Source organism: Cherax quadricarinatus, chromosome 58 (assembly GCF_038502225.1).
Source record: "Cherax quadricarinatus isolate ZL_2023a chromosome 58, ASM3850222v1, whole genome shotgun sequence".
Classification (NCBI taxonomy): Eukaryota; Metazoa; Arthropoda; class Malacostraca; order Decapoda; family Parastacidae; genus Cherax; species Cherax quadricarinatus.
The window spans coordinates 1010093-1026281 of NC_091349.1; the positions used below are offsets into that span (position 1 = coordinate 1010093).

Genomic DNA, 16189 nt, shown 5'->3' on the forward strand with positions numbered 1-16189 from the left:
GAAAAGTGGGTTATAGTAAACGTGTATGCACCTGGAGAAGAAAGAAGTGTAGAGGAGAGAGAGAGATTCTGGGAAATGTTGAGTGAATGCATGGGGAGTTTTGAATCAAGTGTGAGAGTAATGGTGGTTGGGGATTTCAATGCTAAAGTGGGTGAAAATGTTATGGAGGGAGTAGTAGGTAAATTTGGGGTGCCAGGGGTAAATGTAAATGGGGAGCCTTTAATTGAGCTATGTTATTATTATTTTTTTTTTTTTTTTTTTTTTTTTTTTTTTATTATCACACCGGCCGATTCCCACCAAGGCAGGGTGGCCCGAAAAAGAAAAACTTTCACCATCATTCACTCCATCACTGTCTTGCCAGAAGGGTGCTTTACACTACAGTTTTTAAACTGCAACATTAACACCCCTCCTTCAGAGTGCAGGCACTGTACTTCCCATCTCCAGAACTCAAGTCCGGCCTGCCGGTTTCCCTGAATCCCTTCATAAATGTTACTTTGCTCACACTCCAACAGCACGTCAAGTATTAAAAACCATTTGTCTCCATTCACTCCTATCAAACACGCTCACGCATGCCTGCTGGAAGTCCAAGCCCCTCGCACACAAAACCTCCTTTACCCCCTCCCTCCAACCCTTCCTAGGCCGACCCCTACCCCGCCTTCCTTCCACTACAGACTGATACACTCTTGAAGTCATTCTGTTTCGCTCCATTCTCTCTACATGTCCGAACCACCTCAACAACCCTTCCTCAGCCCTCTGGACAACAGTTTTGGTAATCCCGCACCTCCTCCTAACTTCCAAACTACTAATTCTCTGCATTATATTCACACCACACATTGCCCTCAGACATGACATCTCCACTGCCTCCAGCCTTCTCCTCGCTGCAACATTCATCACCCACGCTTCACACCCATATAAGAGCGTTGGTAAAACTATACTCTCATACATTCCCCTCTTTGCCTCCAAGGACAAAGTTCTTTGTCTCCACAGACTCCTAAGTGCACCACTCACTCTTTTTCCCTCATCAATTCTATGATTCACCTCATCTTTCATAGACCCATCCGCTGACACGTCCACTCCCAAATATCTGAATACGTTCACCTCCTCCATACTCTCTCCCTCCAATCTGATATTCAATCTTTCATCACCTAATCTTTTTGTTATCCTCATAACCTTACTCTTTCCTGTATTCACCTTTAATTTTCTTCTTTTGCACACCCTACCAAATTCATCCACCAATCTCTGCAACTTCTCTTCAGAATCTCCCAAGAGCACAGTGTCATCAGCAAAGAGCAGCTGTGACAACTCCCACTTTGTGTGTGATTCTTTATCTTTTAACTCCACGCCTCTTGCCAAGACCCTCGCATTTACTTCTCTTACAACCCCATCTATAAATATATTAAACAACCACGGTGACATCACACATCCTTGTCTAAGGCCTACTTTTACTGGGAAAAAATTTCCCTCTTTCCTACATACTCTAACTTGAGCCTCACTATCCTCGTAAAAACTCTTCACTGCTTTCAGTAACCTACCTCCTACACCATACACTTGCAACATCTGCCACATTGCCCCCCTATCCACCCTGTCATACGCCTTTTCCAAATCCATAAATGCCACAAAGACCTCTTTAGCCTTATCTAAATACTGTTCACTTATATGTTTCACTGTAAACACCTGGTCCACACACCCCCTACCTTTCCTAAAGCCTCCTTGTTCATCTGCTATCCTATTCTCCGTCTTACTCTTAATTCTTTCAATTATAACTCTACCATACACTTTACCAGGTACACTCAACAGACTTATCCCCCTATAATTTTTGCACTCTCTTTTATCCCCTTTGCCTTTATACAAAGGAACTATGCATGCTCTCTGCCAATCCCTAGGTACCTTACCCTCTTCCATACATTTATTAAATAATTGCACCAACCACTCCAAAACTATATCCCCACCTGCTTTTAACATTTCTATCTTTATCCCATCAATCCCGGCTGCCTTACCCCCTTTCATTTTACCTACTGCCTCACGAACTTCCCCCACACTCACAACTGGCTCTTCCTCACTCCTACAAGATGTTATTCCTCCTTGCCCTATACACGAAATCACAGCTTCCCTATCTTCATCAACATTTAACAATTCCTCAAAATATTCCTTCCATCTTCCCAATACCTCTAACTCTCCATTTAATAACTCTCCTCTCCTATTTTTAACTGACAAATCAATTTGTTCTCTAGGCTTTCTTAACTTGTTAATCTCACTCCAAAACTTTTTCTTATTTTCAACAAAATTTGTTGATAACATCTCACCCACTCTCTCATTTGCTCTCTTTTTACATTGCTTCACCACTCTCTTAACCTCTCTCTTTTTCTCCATATACTCTTCCCTCCTTGCATCACTTCTACTTTGTAAAAACTTCTCATATGCTAACTTTTTCTCCCTTACTACTCTCTTTACATCATCATTCCACCAATCACTCCTCTTCCCTCCTGCACCCACTTTCCTGTAACCACAAACTTCTGCTGAACACTCTAACACTACATTTTTAAACCTACCCCATACCTCTTCGACCCCATTGCCTATGCTCTCATTAGCCCATCTATCCTCCAATAGCTGTTTATATCTTACCCTAACTGCCTCCTCTTTTAGTTTATAAACCTTCACCTCTCTCTTCCCTGATGCTTCTATTCTCCTTGTATCCCATCTACCTTTTACTCTCAGTGTAGCTACAACTAGAAAGTGATCTGATATATCAGTGGCCCCTCTTTAAACATGTACATCCTGAAGTCTACTCAACAGTCTTTTATCTACCAATACATAATCCAACAAACTACTGTCATTTCGCCCTACATCATATCGTGTATACTTATTTATCCTCTTTTTCTTAAAATATGTATTACCTATAACTAAACCCCTTTCTATACAAAGTTCAATCAAAGGGCTCCCATTATCATTTACACCTGGCACCCCAAACTTACCTACCACACCCTCTCTAAAAGTTTCTCCTACTTTAGCATTCAAGTCCCCTACCACAATTACTCTCTCACTTGGTTCAAAGGCTCCTATACATTCACTTAACATCTCCCAAAATCTCTCTCTCTCCTCTGCATTCCTCTCTTCTCCTGAGCTATGTGTAGAAAGAAATTTGGTAATAAGTAATACATATTTTATGAAAAAGAGGATAAATAAATATACAAGGTATGATGTAGCACATAATGAAAGTAGTTTGTTAGATTATGTATTGGTGGATAAAAGGTTGATGGGTAGGCTCCAGGATGTACATGTTTATAGAGGGGCAACTGATATGTCAGATCATTATTTAGTTGTAGCTACAGTTAGAGTAAGAGGTAGATGGGAAAAGAGGAAGGTGGCAACAACAAGTAAGAGGGAGGTGAAAGTGTATAAACTAAGGGAGGAGGAAGTTCGGGCGAGATATAAGCGACTATTGGCAGAAAGGTGGGCTAGTGCAAAGATGAGTAGTGGGGGGGTTGAAGAGGGTTGGAATAGTTTTAAAAATGCAGTATTAGAATGTGGGGCAGAAGTTTGTGGTTATAGGAGGGTGGGGGCAGGAGGAAAGAGGAGTGATTGGTGGAATGATGAAGTAAAGGGTGTGATAAAAGAGAAAAAGGTAGCTTACGAGAGGTTTTTACAAAGCAGAAGTGTTATAAGAAGAGCAGAGTATATGGAGAGTAAAAGAAAGGTGAAGAGAGTGGTGAGAGAGTGCAAAAGGAGAGCAGATGAAAGAGTGGGAGAGGCACTGTCAAGAAATTTTAATGAAAATAAGAAAAAATTTTGGAGTGAGTTAAACAAGTTAAGAAAGCCTAGGGAAAGTATGGATTTGTCCGTTAAAAACAGAGTAGGGGAGTTAGTAGATGGGGAGAGGGAGGTATTAGGTAGATGGCGAGAATATTTTGAGGAACTTTTAAATGTTGAGGAAGAAAGGGAGGCGGTAATTTCATGCACTGGCCAGGGAGGTATACCATCTTTTAGGAGTGAAGAAGAGCAGAATGTAAGTGTGGGGGAGGTACGTGAGGCATTACGTAGAATGAAAGGGGGTAAAGCAGCTGGAAATGATGGGATCATGACAGAAATGTTAAAAGCAGGGGGGGATATAGTGTTGGAGTGGTTGGTACTTTTGTTTAATAAATGTATGAAAGAGGGGAAGGTACCTAGGGATTGGCGGAGAGCATGTATAGTCCCTTTATATAAAGGGAAAGGGGACAAAAGAGATTGTAAAAATTATAGAGGAATAAGTTTACTGAGTATACCAGGAAAAGTATACGGTAGAGTTATAATTGAAAGAATTAGAGGTAAGACAGAATGTAGAATTGCGGATGAGCAAGGAGGCTTCAGAGTGGGTAGAGGATGTGTAGATCAAGTGTTTACATTGAAGCATATATGTGAACAGTATTTAGATAAAGGTAGGGAAGTTTTTATTGCATTTATGGATTTAGAAAAGGCATATGATAGAGTGGATAGAGGAGCAATGTGGCAGATGTTGCAAGTTTATGGAATAGGTAGTAAGTTACTAAATGCTGTAAAGAGCTTTTATGAGGATAGTGAGGCTCAGGTTAGGGTGTGTAGAAGAGAGGGAGAATACTTCCCGGTAAAAGTAGGTCTTAGACAGGGATGTGTAATGTCACCATGGTTGTTTAATATACAGTGGACCCCCGGTTAACGATATTTTTTCACTCCAGAAGTATGTTCAGGTGCCAGTACTGACCGAATTTGTTCCCATAAGGAATATTGTGAAGTAGATTAGTCCATTTCAGACCCCCAAACATACACGTACAAACGCACTTACATAAATACACTTACATAATTGGTCGCATTCGGAGGTGATCGTTATGCAGGGGTCCACTGTATTTATAGATGGGGTTGTAAAAGAAGTAAATGCTAGGGTGTTCGGGAGAGGGGTGGGATTGAATTTTGGGGAATTAAATTCAGAATGGGAATTGACACAGTTACTTTCTGCTGATGATACTGTGCTTATGGGAGATTCTAAAGAAAAATTGCAAAGGTTAGTGGATGAGTTTGGGAATGTGTGTAAAGGTAGAAAGTTGAAAGTGAACATAGAAAAGAGTAAGGTGATGAGGGTGTCAAATGATTTAGATAAAGAAAAATTGGATATCAAATTGGGGAGGAGGAGTATTGAAGAAGTGAATGTTTTCAGATACTTGGGAGTTGACGTGTCGGCGGATGGATTTATGAAGGATGAGGTTAATCATAGAATTGATGATGGAAAAAAGGTGAGTGGTGTGTTGAGGTATATGTGGAGTCAAAAAACGTTATCTATGGAGGCAAAGAAGGGAATGTATGAAAGTATAGTAGTACCACCACTCTTATATGGGTGTGAAGCTTGGGTGGTAAATGCAGCAGCGAGGAGACGGTTGGAGGCAGTGGAGATGTTTACCAGTTTTAAATTACTTTTAAAATGGTGTGGTGTGTTTTTGTGAAATATCTTGAAGTATGCTTTCTCTGAATGGCTTCAGTCTTTAATGGCTTATGTACCATATGAATAGGCTGGTAGCCTGTAAGTTTAGTCTGTGTAGATGATAATTTACAAGTTTACTAACATGGTTAATAATTTGTATATATGTTGGTAGAATTACCGACAATATGTAAAGTAAAAGGATACAAGTGCAACTAATGTGACATTTTATTGTGGCAGTGTTTTGCTCTCCAGGAGCTTTGTCAAGCTGTTATGTAACTGCTTGACAAAGCTCCTGGAGAGCAAAACCTTGCCACAATAAAATGCCACATTAGTTGCACTTGTGTCCTTTTCCTTTACATAGTTAATAAATATGGAATTGCTGATTTTCGAGCAATAAGTGGTGAGCACCTCTTCTGATCTGCTTCAGATGTTCATTAATGGTTTCCTTGTCTCTAAGGAAGGTTCACATTGATTGTGGGCTGTGTAAGGCATAATTTGCCAATTTTGTCAAATTGATCTCTTGACGATAATTGGAGAAAGCTTACACCAGTTGGCTTCATACCTTACATTCTGTTGTATTGTAATTAATGAAAGGTATGTATTGATATTGGGATGTGTCGGTGCTAATTTGTAAATTTTATTGGAAATGCTTGGAAAAATTTAACCCTTTCAGGGTCCGTGCCGTAGATCTACAGCTTTACGTTGAGGGTCCAAACCGTAGATCTACGCCATGAGCTTTGCTCACTCTGATATGCTGTGAGTGGTAAATTTGGGCCTAGATATGAGAGAATGCATCTATGTGGTATGTGTGCACCACATAAAACAAATTCTGCTGCACACTGCATAATGAAAGAAAAAACTGAGACCGTATTTTTCTATTAAAACAGCAACTTTGCAGTTTTTTTTTCATGTGTTTTTTATAGTTTTATTTGCGATTTCTTGGTCTCATTTGATAGAATGAAAGAAATATTACAGAAATAGAGATGATTTTGATTGGTTTTAGTACTGAAAATGGCTTGAAACTAAGCTCAAAGCAGCTGAAATGTTAAATTTTTGCTGATGTTCAATAGTAAACAAATAACCTCACACGTCTAATACACGCCAGCTGGTGGGTCTAATATACATTCACAAATGTGCTGATATTATTTATACAATTATTACAATATTGCATAACAGTAATTCTTCTATATTTTGGTTTGAATAAAAATTCATTATGTGAATTAAAAATCAAAATGGAATTTATTAGTAAAGCCTGAAAACATAACTAATGAACAGAGGAAATGTTAGTTTAGGGCCAGGAATGTCTGTGTTGTTTATTCTGGACCCTATTTTGAAATTGGAATATTTTGAACTTTGCATTAAATTGGCCAAATTACCAATATCCAGTCGCTTTATTTTGTAGTTGAAACAGTTGAGTTGGCGATTTCTTGTGCTCATTCGATAGAATAGAAGTAATACTAGTGAAATAGCTAAGAATTTGGTCGATTGGAATAAGGTAATTGGCTTAAAATGGGAATCAAAGTCGGCAAAATCGCAGATGTGTAAATATCGCTGACACAAAAATTCGCGAGAGCGTAATTTTATAAATTTTTCATCAAATTTCATACTTTTTGTTTTATTACCTTCAGAAAAAGATTCTCTACCATTTCATAAGAAAAAATAAAAAAATTATTTTTTGAAAATTCTTGGACACTGGTGCACACTTTGAAATTTGGCCTCTGGACCCTGAAAGGGTTAAATATTGGGTTTTGAGAAATTTTCAATAGTTTCAAAATCTTCAAGACTTACTTAGAGGACGATTTGAATTGTTATTCGACTGTGGAAGTGCCAATTTGCCATTTTGTTTTGAAAATGGTGGGATATTTTTCCATGCAAAAATTTGAGAAAGTAACTTTTGAAAAGCTTTAAACTTAGTGGTAGTGTATTGTAATCAAAGGAAGGTTCATGTTATTGAGTTTTGTACCTCTGAGGGAAGGTGTCATCATACTGGTGAGGAGCTCTTGATCCAAGGAATTAGACTTCTTTCCTTGGATTGATCCTGATTGTCTCCCATATACCTGGTCCTGTAGGACCCCTCTCTGTTTAGGGCTTCCCATTGATTTTAATAATTGGGCTATATAAGCCATAGCTTTCCAGTTTTATGAAACAGTTTGGGATATCAGTTTCTGTGCAATAACTAGAGAATGCTTTTTATGATTGCTTTAAGTTTTCAAAGCTGATATAGTATTTTAGTGGAAGATTTGTATTGGTTTGGGACTTTGTAGGTGCTAGTTTGTCATTTTTATTGTAGAAATTGAGATACAGTGGAACCTCGGTAAACGACCAGCTCCCTACTTGAACAAAGCTCAGCACTCTTCCAAACAAATACGACCTGCCAGAACTTCGCTATAAACTATTTCGTGTTTCTTTGCATTTTTTTTTTTTTTGTCTTGTATAAATAAGTCACCATGGGGCCTACGACGTTTAGTGATAACAGCCATCCAAACAGAAAATTAGTTGGGAAGAACTTGTTCAATACTCAAACAGAACGGCACTTGAACAGCCTTCTGGAATGAATCAAGGTCGCATACCGAGGTTCCACTGTGTATGTGTTTCTGTGTGAGAAATTTTGAATGCCTCTTCTGATCACCATAAATCTCCAACTATGATATTAGCTGCTTTGTGTGCGATGAGGTACAGGGAGATGAGTTTTTTTTTTTTTTTTTTTTTCCAACAAGTTGGTCGTCTCCCACCGAGGCAGGGTGATCCAAAAAAAAAAAGAAAGAAAATCCCCAAAAAGAAAATACTTTCATCATCATTCAACACTTTCACTACACTCACACATTATCACTGCTTTTGCAGAGGTGCCCAGAATACAACAGTTTAGAAGCATATACGTATAAAGATACACAACATATCCCTCCATATATATATGATTATATTAGGAACTTCTCTATGGGGAAATGGAGAAGAATCCTTCCTCCGTAAGCCATGCATGTCGTAAGAGGTGACTAAAATGCCGGGAGCAAGGGGCTTGTAACCCCTTCTCCTGTATAAATTATTCAACGTAAAAAGAAGAAAAACGTCCATTTCTTCTTTTTCTGGGTCAACCTGCCTTAGTGGGAGATGGCTGATGTATTAAAAAAAATTATGAACTTACGCTCTACCCCGTACTATGCCTTTTGTGTGCTTTAGGATATAAGTGGCCAGGGTTTTGGATACAGGGATACATCTCTTGAATCTCACAGTAACTCAAACAGGTCTTTCAATTTTATGTTTTACAAGCAAATTTGTACAGGGTTCAGTGTTGGGACCAGGGCCAGATTAAGAAGTCTCCGGGCCCTAGGCTATTCAGATTGGCGGGGCCCCTTTGAGTTACGGGTAAGCGAAGCGGCCCCTTCCAGCTTGGGGGGGGGGTCGGTGTGAGCCTGTTTAAGGTCTAATTAAATACATTCTGGCTATTTAGATTAAATTTAATAGGGAAAGTACATCAAGACAACCAAAACCATTTACCAACAGCCATTATAACTATCTTGTTAAATCATGCATTTTAAAGAGAATAAACTCAAGACAGCATAGTATTACTAGATTAGGCTATTAAAGTAGTGACATCATGTACCTATTATATTCAGCATAACCACTACAGCACTATTATTCCCTTTATAAATCACTGACCATTATTGTTATTATTGCATCATGCATAAGACTATCAAATCATATAAACTCAAGAAAGTAAAGAATTGTTTATATTCACAGGCACTTCTTAAATAAACTTTTTTCTGGATTTCATATTGGCAAAATCATCAATTATATTCTGAAAATCAATATTTCTTGTTAGATCAGACTCAATGGTCAACAAGGCTAGGTTACACAATTTGTCTTGGCTCATTGTTGAACGGAGCTGGTTTTTCACTCTTTTCAAAACAGAAAATGAACGTTCTCCTTCACAGTTAGTAGCTGGAAGTGTTAGGTAAAGGCGATACACTATGTCAACATTAGGGAAGGTTTCTGAGATACCTGCATTTCTTAAATGTTTCAAATTTTGATTAATTTTTAAAAATCAATTTTACTCTCCAAACACTTGAACTTTTTAGGTAGGGACCCCTTTGCACTTGCACCATGTGCGCAGTCTTGGATGAGCCCCTGAACCCCTTGGACCGCAGGGCCCCCAAATGCGCGGGATCCTAGGCAAATGCCTAGTGTGCCTATGCGGTAATCCAGCCCTAGTTGGGACAGAGCTAAAAATAAAATTAAGAGGCAATGTTTGACACACATATCTTTTGAAAAGATAATATTAATGAAATATACACACATTTTAAATTACAGTAAAACTAAAAGAAATTTAATTAGAAGTTTTATTGTTGAGTCACTTCCAAAACCTTTCAGTTATCATTTGAATATTTCCATATTAATGTAGTATAAAAAAATAGCTAGTATTTCAAAGTTTTTTTTTTTTAATTGTGATTCTGAATCAAACACTTTTAAATACCAAAGAAATGTGTGCACGCAAGCACACATGCACACACGCATGCACACGCACGCATGCACATGTGCACACACACGCACGCATGCACATGTGCACACACACGCACGCATGCACATGTGCACACACACGTGCGCACACACATGCACATGCACGCACACACACGTGCGCACACACATGCACATGCACGCACACACACGCACGCGCACACACGCACGCACGCACATGCACGCACACACGCGCGCGCGCACACACACACACACACACGTGCGCACACACACACACACACACACACACACACATCGGGGCCAGGAGCTAGGACTCGACTCCTGCAACCTCAACTAGGTGAGTACACACACACACACACACACACATATATATATGCATGCACACATGCACATGCGTGTGTGTGTGTGCATGCGTGCATGCACACACACACACACACACATCGGGGCCAGGAGCTAGGACTCGACTCCTGCAACCTCAACTAGGTGAGTACACACACACACACACACACACACACACATACATACACATATATATATGCATGCACACATGCACATGCGTGTGTGTGTGCATGCGTGCGCACACACACACACACACACACACACACACACACACACACACACACACACACACACACACACACACACACAGAGTAGGGCCCTGCTTTATGGCATTTCGCCTTACGGCATTCCACTAATACGGTGATTTCAAATTAGTATGACCAAAACTCTCTGTATGCTGTCTTATGTGGCACGCCCCATCCGGTTTGTTTACATTCTCCTTGAGCACATCTATCTATTATGTCTGGAAAATTTCTGAAATTTCAAGTGTTTTAAAGTTATTGCACATTTTATATGTACTCTGATAATTATACTTAGGTGTACCTGTACCTAAATACATATACTTACACACTGTGCTATCATGCAGGTACACATTAAAATCACTTAAGAGTCTCTACTCATGATGCCATATTAATAATAATAATCTCTTATGTGCATTAACCCGTTGAGGGTTTCGGCCGTACTAGTACGGCTTACGACCCAGGGTTTTTGACATACTAGTACGCCTAAATTCTAGCGCCCTCAAATCTAGTGATAGAAAGCTGGTAGGCATACATATGAAAGAATGGGTCTATGTGGTCAGTGTGCACAGTATAAAAAAATCCTGCAGCACACAGTGCATAATGAGAAAAAAAAACTTTGACGTGTTTTTGGAATAAAACAGCGACTTTGCACTGTATTTTCGTATGGTATTTATTGTTGTATTCTAGTTTTCTTGGTCTCATTTTATAGAATGGAAGACATATTACAGAAATTGAGATGATTTTGACTGGTTTTACAATGAAAAGTACCTTGAAATTGAGCCCAAAGTAGCAGAAATGTTCGATTTTTACCAAAGTTCAAAAGTAAACAAATCATGCCAAGCGTCCAATACACGTCAACTGGTGAGTCTAATATTCTTTCACAAGTGCACTGATATTATTTATACCATTTCCACACTAATGCAGCAGTCTGCATAACAGTAAATCTACTTTTTTGTAAGAATAAAAATTCAAAGTGGAAAGCCAAAGAAATATAAGAGGGGCCTGGGGATGTGACTAATGAACAGAGGAAATGTTATTTTAGTGCCAGGAATGTCTTTCTTGTTTATTCTGGACCCTATTTGGAAATTGGCATCTTTTGAAATTTGTGTGAAATTGGCAAAATTGCTAAATTCTGACCACTGTATTGGATAGTTGAAATCAGTAAATGGGTGGTTTCTTGTACTCATTCACTAGAAAAATGGAGTTGTAGAGAAATAGTTATGATTTTTGTTGACTAGTACACTGGAATTGGCCGAAAATAGGGCTCAAAGTGGGCAAAATCGCCGATGCATAAACATCGTCGAGACCGCTAACTTCGCGAGAACATAATTCTGTAAGTTTTCCATCAAATTTCGTACTTTTGGTGTCATAATGATCGGGAAAAGATTCTCTATCTTTTCATAAGAAAAATCATTTTTCTTTTTTAAATTTGGCTGACCATGAGAACAAGTCTCGGAGAGGGCCTGTCGACCCTCGAAGGGCTAAATGTCATACATTACGTTAATGTAGACATTTTCATTAATCCATCTATAATATTCTTTTTCAAAATTATATAATAAACACGCTATGTAACATATAAACATGATAAATACACCCCACAGTAGAATAAATTAACATAAATATGAGATGTGGTAGCCAGGCGACCTGTAGGAGGGACGGCAAGAATAACATTTTCTCTAGTCCAACATCAGAGAAAATGTGTACACTGTAATATTACTGGGGGTAACTAGAAAATTATTACTTTCGTATGCCTTCACTCAGAGTGTCATTTCTTATACAAATGGTGTTATATGAGAATGGGAGTGTTCCTCTTTATTTATTCTACTGTATCAACATGGAGACAACTTGTACACAATGTAAAGTGTTTGTGTTGTGGTATAAGATTCTCAGACATGGGAATGAACGTGCATCAACCAAAAGCAGACGCGTCTGTTTGTTTACATTACGTGTGGGTGGGGTGGTGTCGGGTGGGTTGGGGTGGGCTGCCCTGGCTGGCTACCATACTTCTCACACCTGACTTCCTACATATAAATACGACTCACCTCTCACCCTACATTAAGACTACAAATATTTTAAGGTAATGAATGTACTGTACATATGTGTATTTTATTGCTCTGGGTCACTTTAAACATTTGTGTGGGTAGGTTGGGGTGGACTGCCCTGACTGGCTACCATACTTCTCACACCTGACTTCCTACAAATAAATACAACTCACCTCTCACCCTACATTAAGGCTACAAATATTTTAAGGTAAGTAATAGGTGTACTGTGTGTGTATTTTACTTTTTATTGTGTTTTTTAATGCCTAGTTCTATTACTAACTTAATATAAGTTAGTGTAAACTTGTTGTCTGGCATTTATAAGTGGAAAAAATGGTGTTCCACTTTGAGGTGGTAGCCTGGAACCTAATCTGCCATATAAGTGGGGCCTACTGTATATATTTTAAGAAAAAGAAGATAACGGGTATAAGAAGTATTCAAATGACCCTCCAAACTATTACATCCTCACCCATCCTTCAGAGTGAGGTCATGTTACCTCCTACCCTTGTAACCTTTTATTATCATATACAGTATATATGTTATCAATTCTCTCTCTCTATTCCCTATCATCTGCTGTGTGGGGGGCATGTGTGTGGGGGTGTGGTTATGTAAGTGCAGTAGTCTTAGAAGGTTGCTGGAACTATAAAGTATGTTTATGTGTATTTTTCTTTTCTCAATCAGGGGTAGCTTCATAATGGAATATGTAGGGGAGGTATTTGACACCCGAGAGTTCAAGAGACGGAGGAAAGAGTACGCTCGTGAACACAGCTCCCATTTCTATTTTATGGCTCTCAAGTCTGATCAGCTCATTGATGCAACAAGGAAGGGAAACATATCAAGGTTCATCAATCATTCGTGTGATCCAAATTCAGAGACTCAGAAGGTACGTAAACATTTAGTTTCTGTAAACGATCTGGTTATTGTTGTAAAATATATAGTATGAACTGAATATTTACAGTCAGTCCAGTTTAGAATGAAGAGTTTTTATTTACTTTTTTTTTCCACCACTGGCCATCTCCCAGCAAGGTAGGGTGACCCAAAATGGGAAACATTCATTATCATTCATTCAGTAGCTGTCTAGGCCTATATCATGATTCAAATGACCCTCCAAACTGCAACATTTCCACCTTTTCTTCAGAGTGCAGACACTGTACTTTCCACCTCCACGACTGTAGCATCCCCACCCATTCTTCAGAGTGCAGGCACTTTACTTCCCATCTTTCAAGTGCAGGCACTATACTTCCCATCTCTACTCCTTCATAGTGCAGGCACTGTGCTTCCCACCTTCACTTCTTCTTCAGAGTGCAAGCGCTGTACCTTCCACCTCTTCTTCAGAGTGCGGGCTGTCATGTAGGGGGGTATTGGAACGTAAGGGATATAAGTGGGGAATATGGGAGTAAGGGATTATGTAGGCAGGGGAGAGGCAGGCGAGGTGGTAGGAGTGAGATGATTAGTGGAGGTAGGTAGGTAATGACAGGTCAGTGGTGACCACCACGACACTCTCATTAACTCTACACTACTCACTAACATATGCCTCGCCCATTCTTCACTCATATAAACATAATAAAATATAAGAAAAAGAATAAATAACGGGGACAGTGAATATTACTATTCTACTCAAACACAGTTTATTATTAAGTCTTTGTACAATAATATATTTGGGAACAGAACATTATTGTGGTTTAGATAAATGGGGTGGTACACATAAGCAGTGAGACAGGGAACACAATCAACTTGACCAAAATGAATGTAACTTACAATATAGTTCAGAGGGCAGTTCATCACAGGAACTAAGCCACAGGTCCCAAGACCTACACAGCACGAGTACTGCGCCAAGCCAGTACTCTGCCCAATGCCTCCAACAGTCTCCTCCAGAGACTTCAGCAGCCTTCTCCCGAGCCCTGCACCCCAGCAGCAGCTCCGCTCGAAGTCTCTGCTCAGGAGCTCTGCTCGAATCTCCTGATCATGCTCTTCCTTGGGCTTTTATGGTGGTCCAAGCACCCTCCACAACCACGTGTACGACCTGACGCCTAGGTCTGACGCCGTCAAGAACAAAAGACCTCAGACGTGGGCGTGGCTACAAACGTCTGCCAAGGCAAGGTGTGACCATATAATTGGTTAAATTAGGTCTCCCCAGAGACCTCACAAGCTCAGCTGAACTACACAGGGCACTATACTTCCCACCTCCAGGACTGTAGCATCCCTACCCATTCTTCAGAGTGCAGGCACTGTACTTCCCATCTCCACTCCTTTTTCAGAGTGCAGGCACTGTACTTCCCATCTCCACTCATTTTTCAGAGTGCAGGCACTGTACTTCCCATTTCCACTCCTTCAGAGTGCAGGCACTGTACTTTCCATCTTTACCCCTTCAGAGTGCAGGCACTGTACTTCCCATCTCCACCCCATCTTTCAAGTGCAGGCACTATACTTTCCATCTCCACTCCTCCTCCAGAGTGCAGGCACTGTACTTCCAACCTTCCAGACTCAAGTTCTACTAACTAGTTTTCTTAAATCTCTTCATAAATGTATACCTGCCAGATGATCAAGCCCTTACCATTTAGTACCCCTTCACTCCCTTCCTTCAGATCTTCCTTGGATAACTTTACCCCTCTATTTCCCTCCCTCACTCGTGTCTGCTGCAAATTCATCAATAAAATCTTCATTGAACCTTGTTAACCACAATGCTTCTTCAACTGCAAGAAAGGAGCTGAGAAAATTCTACACAATTCCTGCCTCCAGAAGATACATAATTCTATCTGTTAACAACACTTTCAATAACCTCTCAAAATCTTTAGTCAAAACCATCATTTGGCTTGCCATTGCCATAACACTGTACCATAAGTTGTAATTATAAATGGGTGTATATTGGTAAGGTAAAAAAAATTGTAGTATTTCACAAGCTTTGGATTATTTTGTTAAATTGTTCTATAGAATTTAGTTATTAAGGTACTGTAATATAAATACCAAAAAATAGATGCATTTTATATGATAGAAAATGTTATATAATATAATTCAAGAATATTTTCATATTACTTTCACACAGTGGACTGTAAATGGAGAATTGAGAATTGGTTTCTTCACTAAAAAGTACGTAGAAGCTGGAGAAGAACTAAGCTTTGACTACCGACTGGAGAGATATGGGTGAGAAAGTTTTCTTCTGTTTTAAAATGTATTTGTCATACAAACATTACTGTAATTTATTAAGAGAAATACCTTTGACTGTTTGGGTTGATTTTCATATAGAGTTGTTCAAGTATGAAACAAGGAGAGAGTTTCAAGAAATGATTAGGATTTGAACCTATGGCATGGCCTTCCTAAAGTTGCTAGCCTGTCATGCAAGCCATATTCTTACACTGGGTCAAATTCCCCTACCTGCTTAAAAAATTTTTACATTTGGCCCTTGTGAACTTCTCAGAGCCTTTGGTCATTGGATTTTCCTTATTTTGCTAAAGTCTTCCCATAATAATGTTTTTGGAAAGAAGTGTTCTCTTATTGTATACTGTAATGTCAATATAACAATCTAATATCAGAAGAGTGTTAAACAATAGCAGTAAAATGCACTAAAGTACTCTACTGTATATCTGATATAGTACTTCTCCCTCAGTTTACAGTTGTATTTAATAAACATTGAAAATGAAAATATGGAGTTAAAAGTACAGTGGACCCCCGGT

General features: G+C 39.3%; 1 protein-coding gene across 4 annotated transcripts in view; it reads left to right on the top strand.

Moving 5' to 3' along the window:
• The window catches only part of Set2 (SET domain containing 2), a 185053-nt gene that overhangs the window by 141714 nt on the left and 27150 nt on the right, over positions 1-16189 (top strand). For all 4 annotated transcript variants that reach the window (XM_053790028.2, XM_053790027.2, XM_053790029.2 and 1 more), the window contains 2 exons: positions 13200-13401; positions 15562-15659. In XM_053790028.2, the coding sequence (XP_053646003.2) occupies positions 13200-13401; positions 15562-15659 (300 nt within the window). The remainder of the gene's footprint in view (positions 1-13199; positions 13402-15561; positions 15660-16189) is intronic.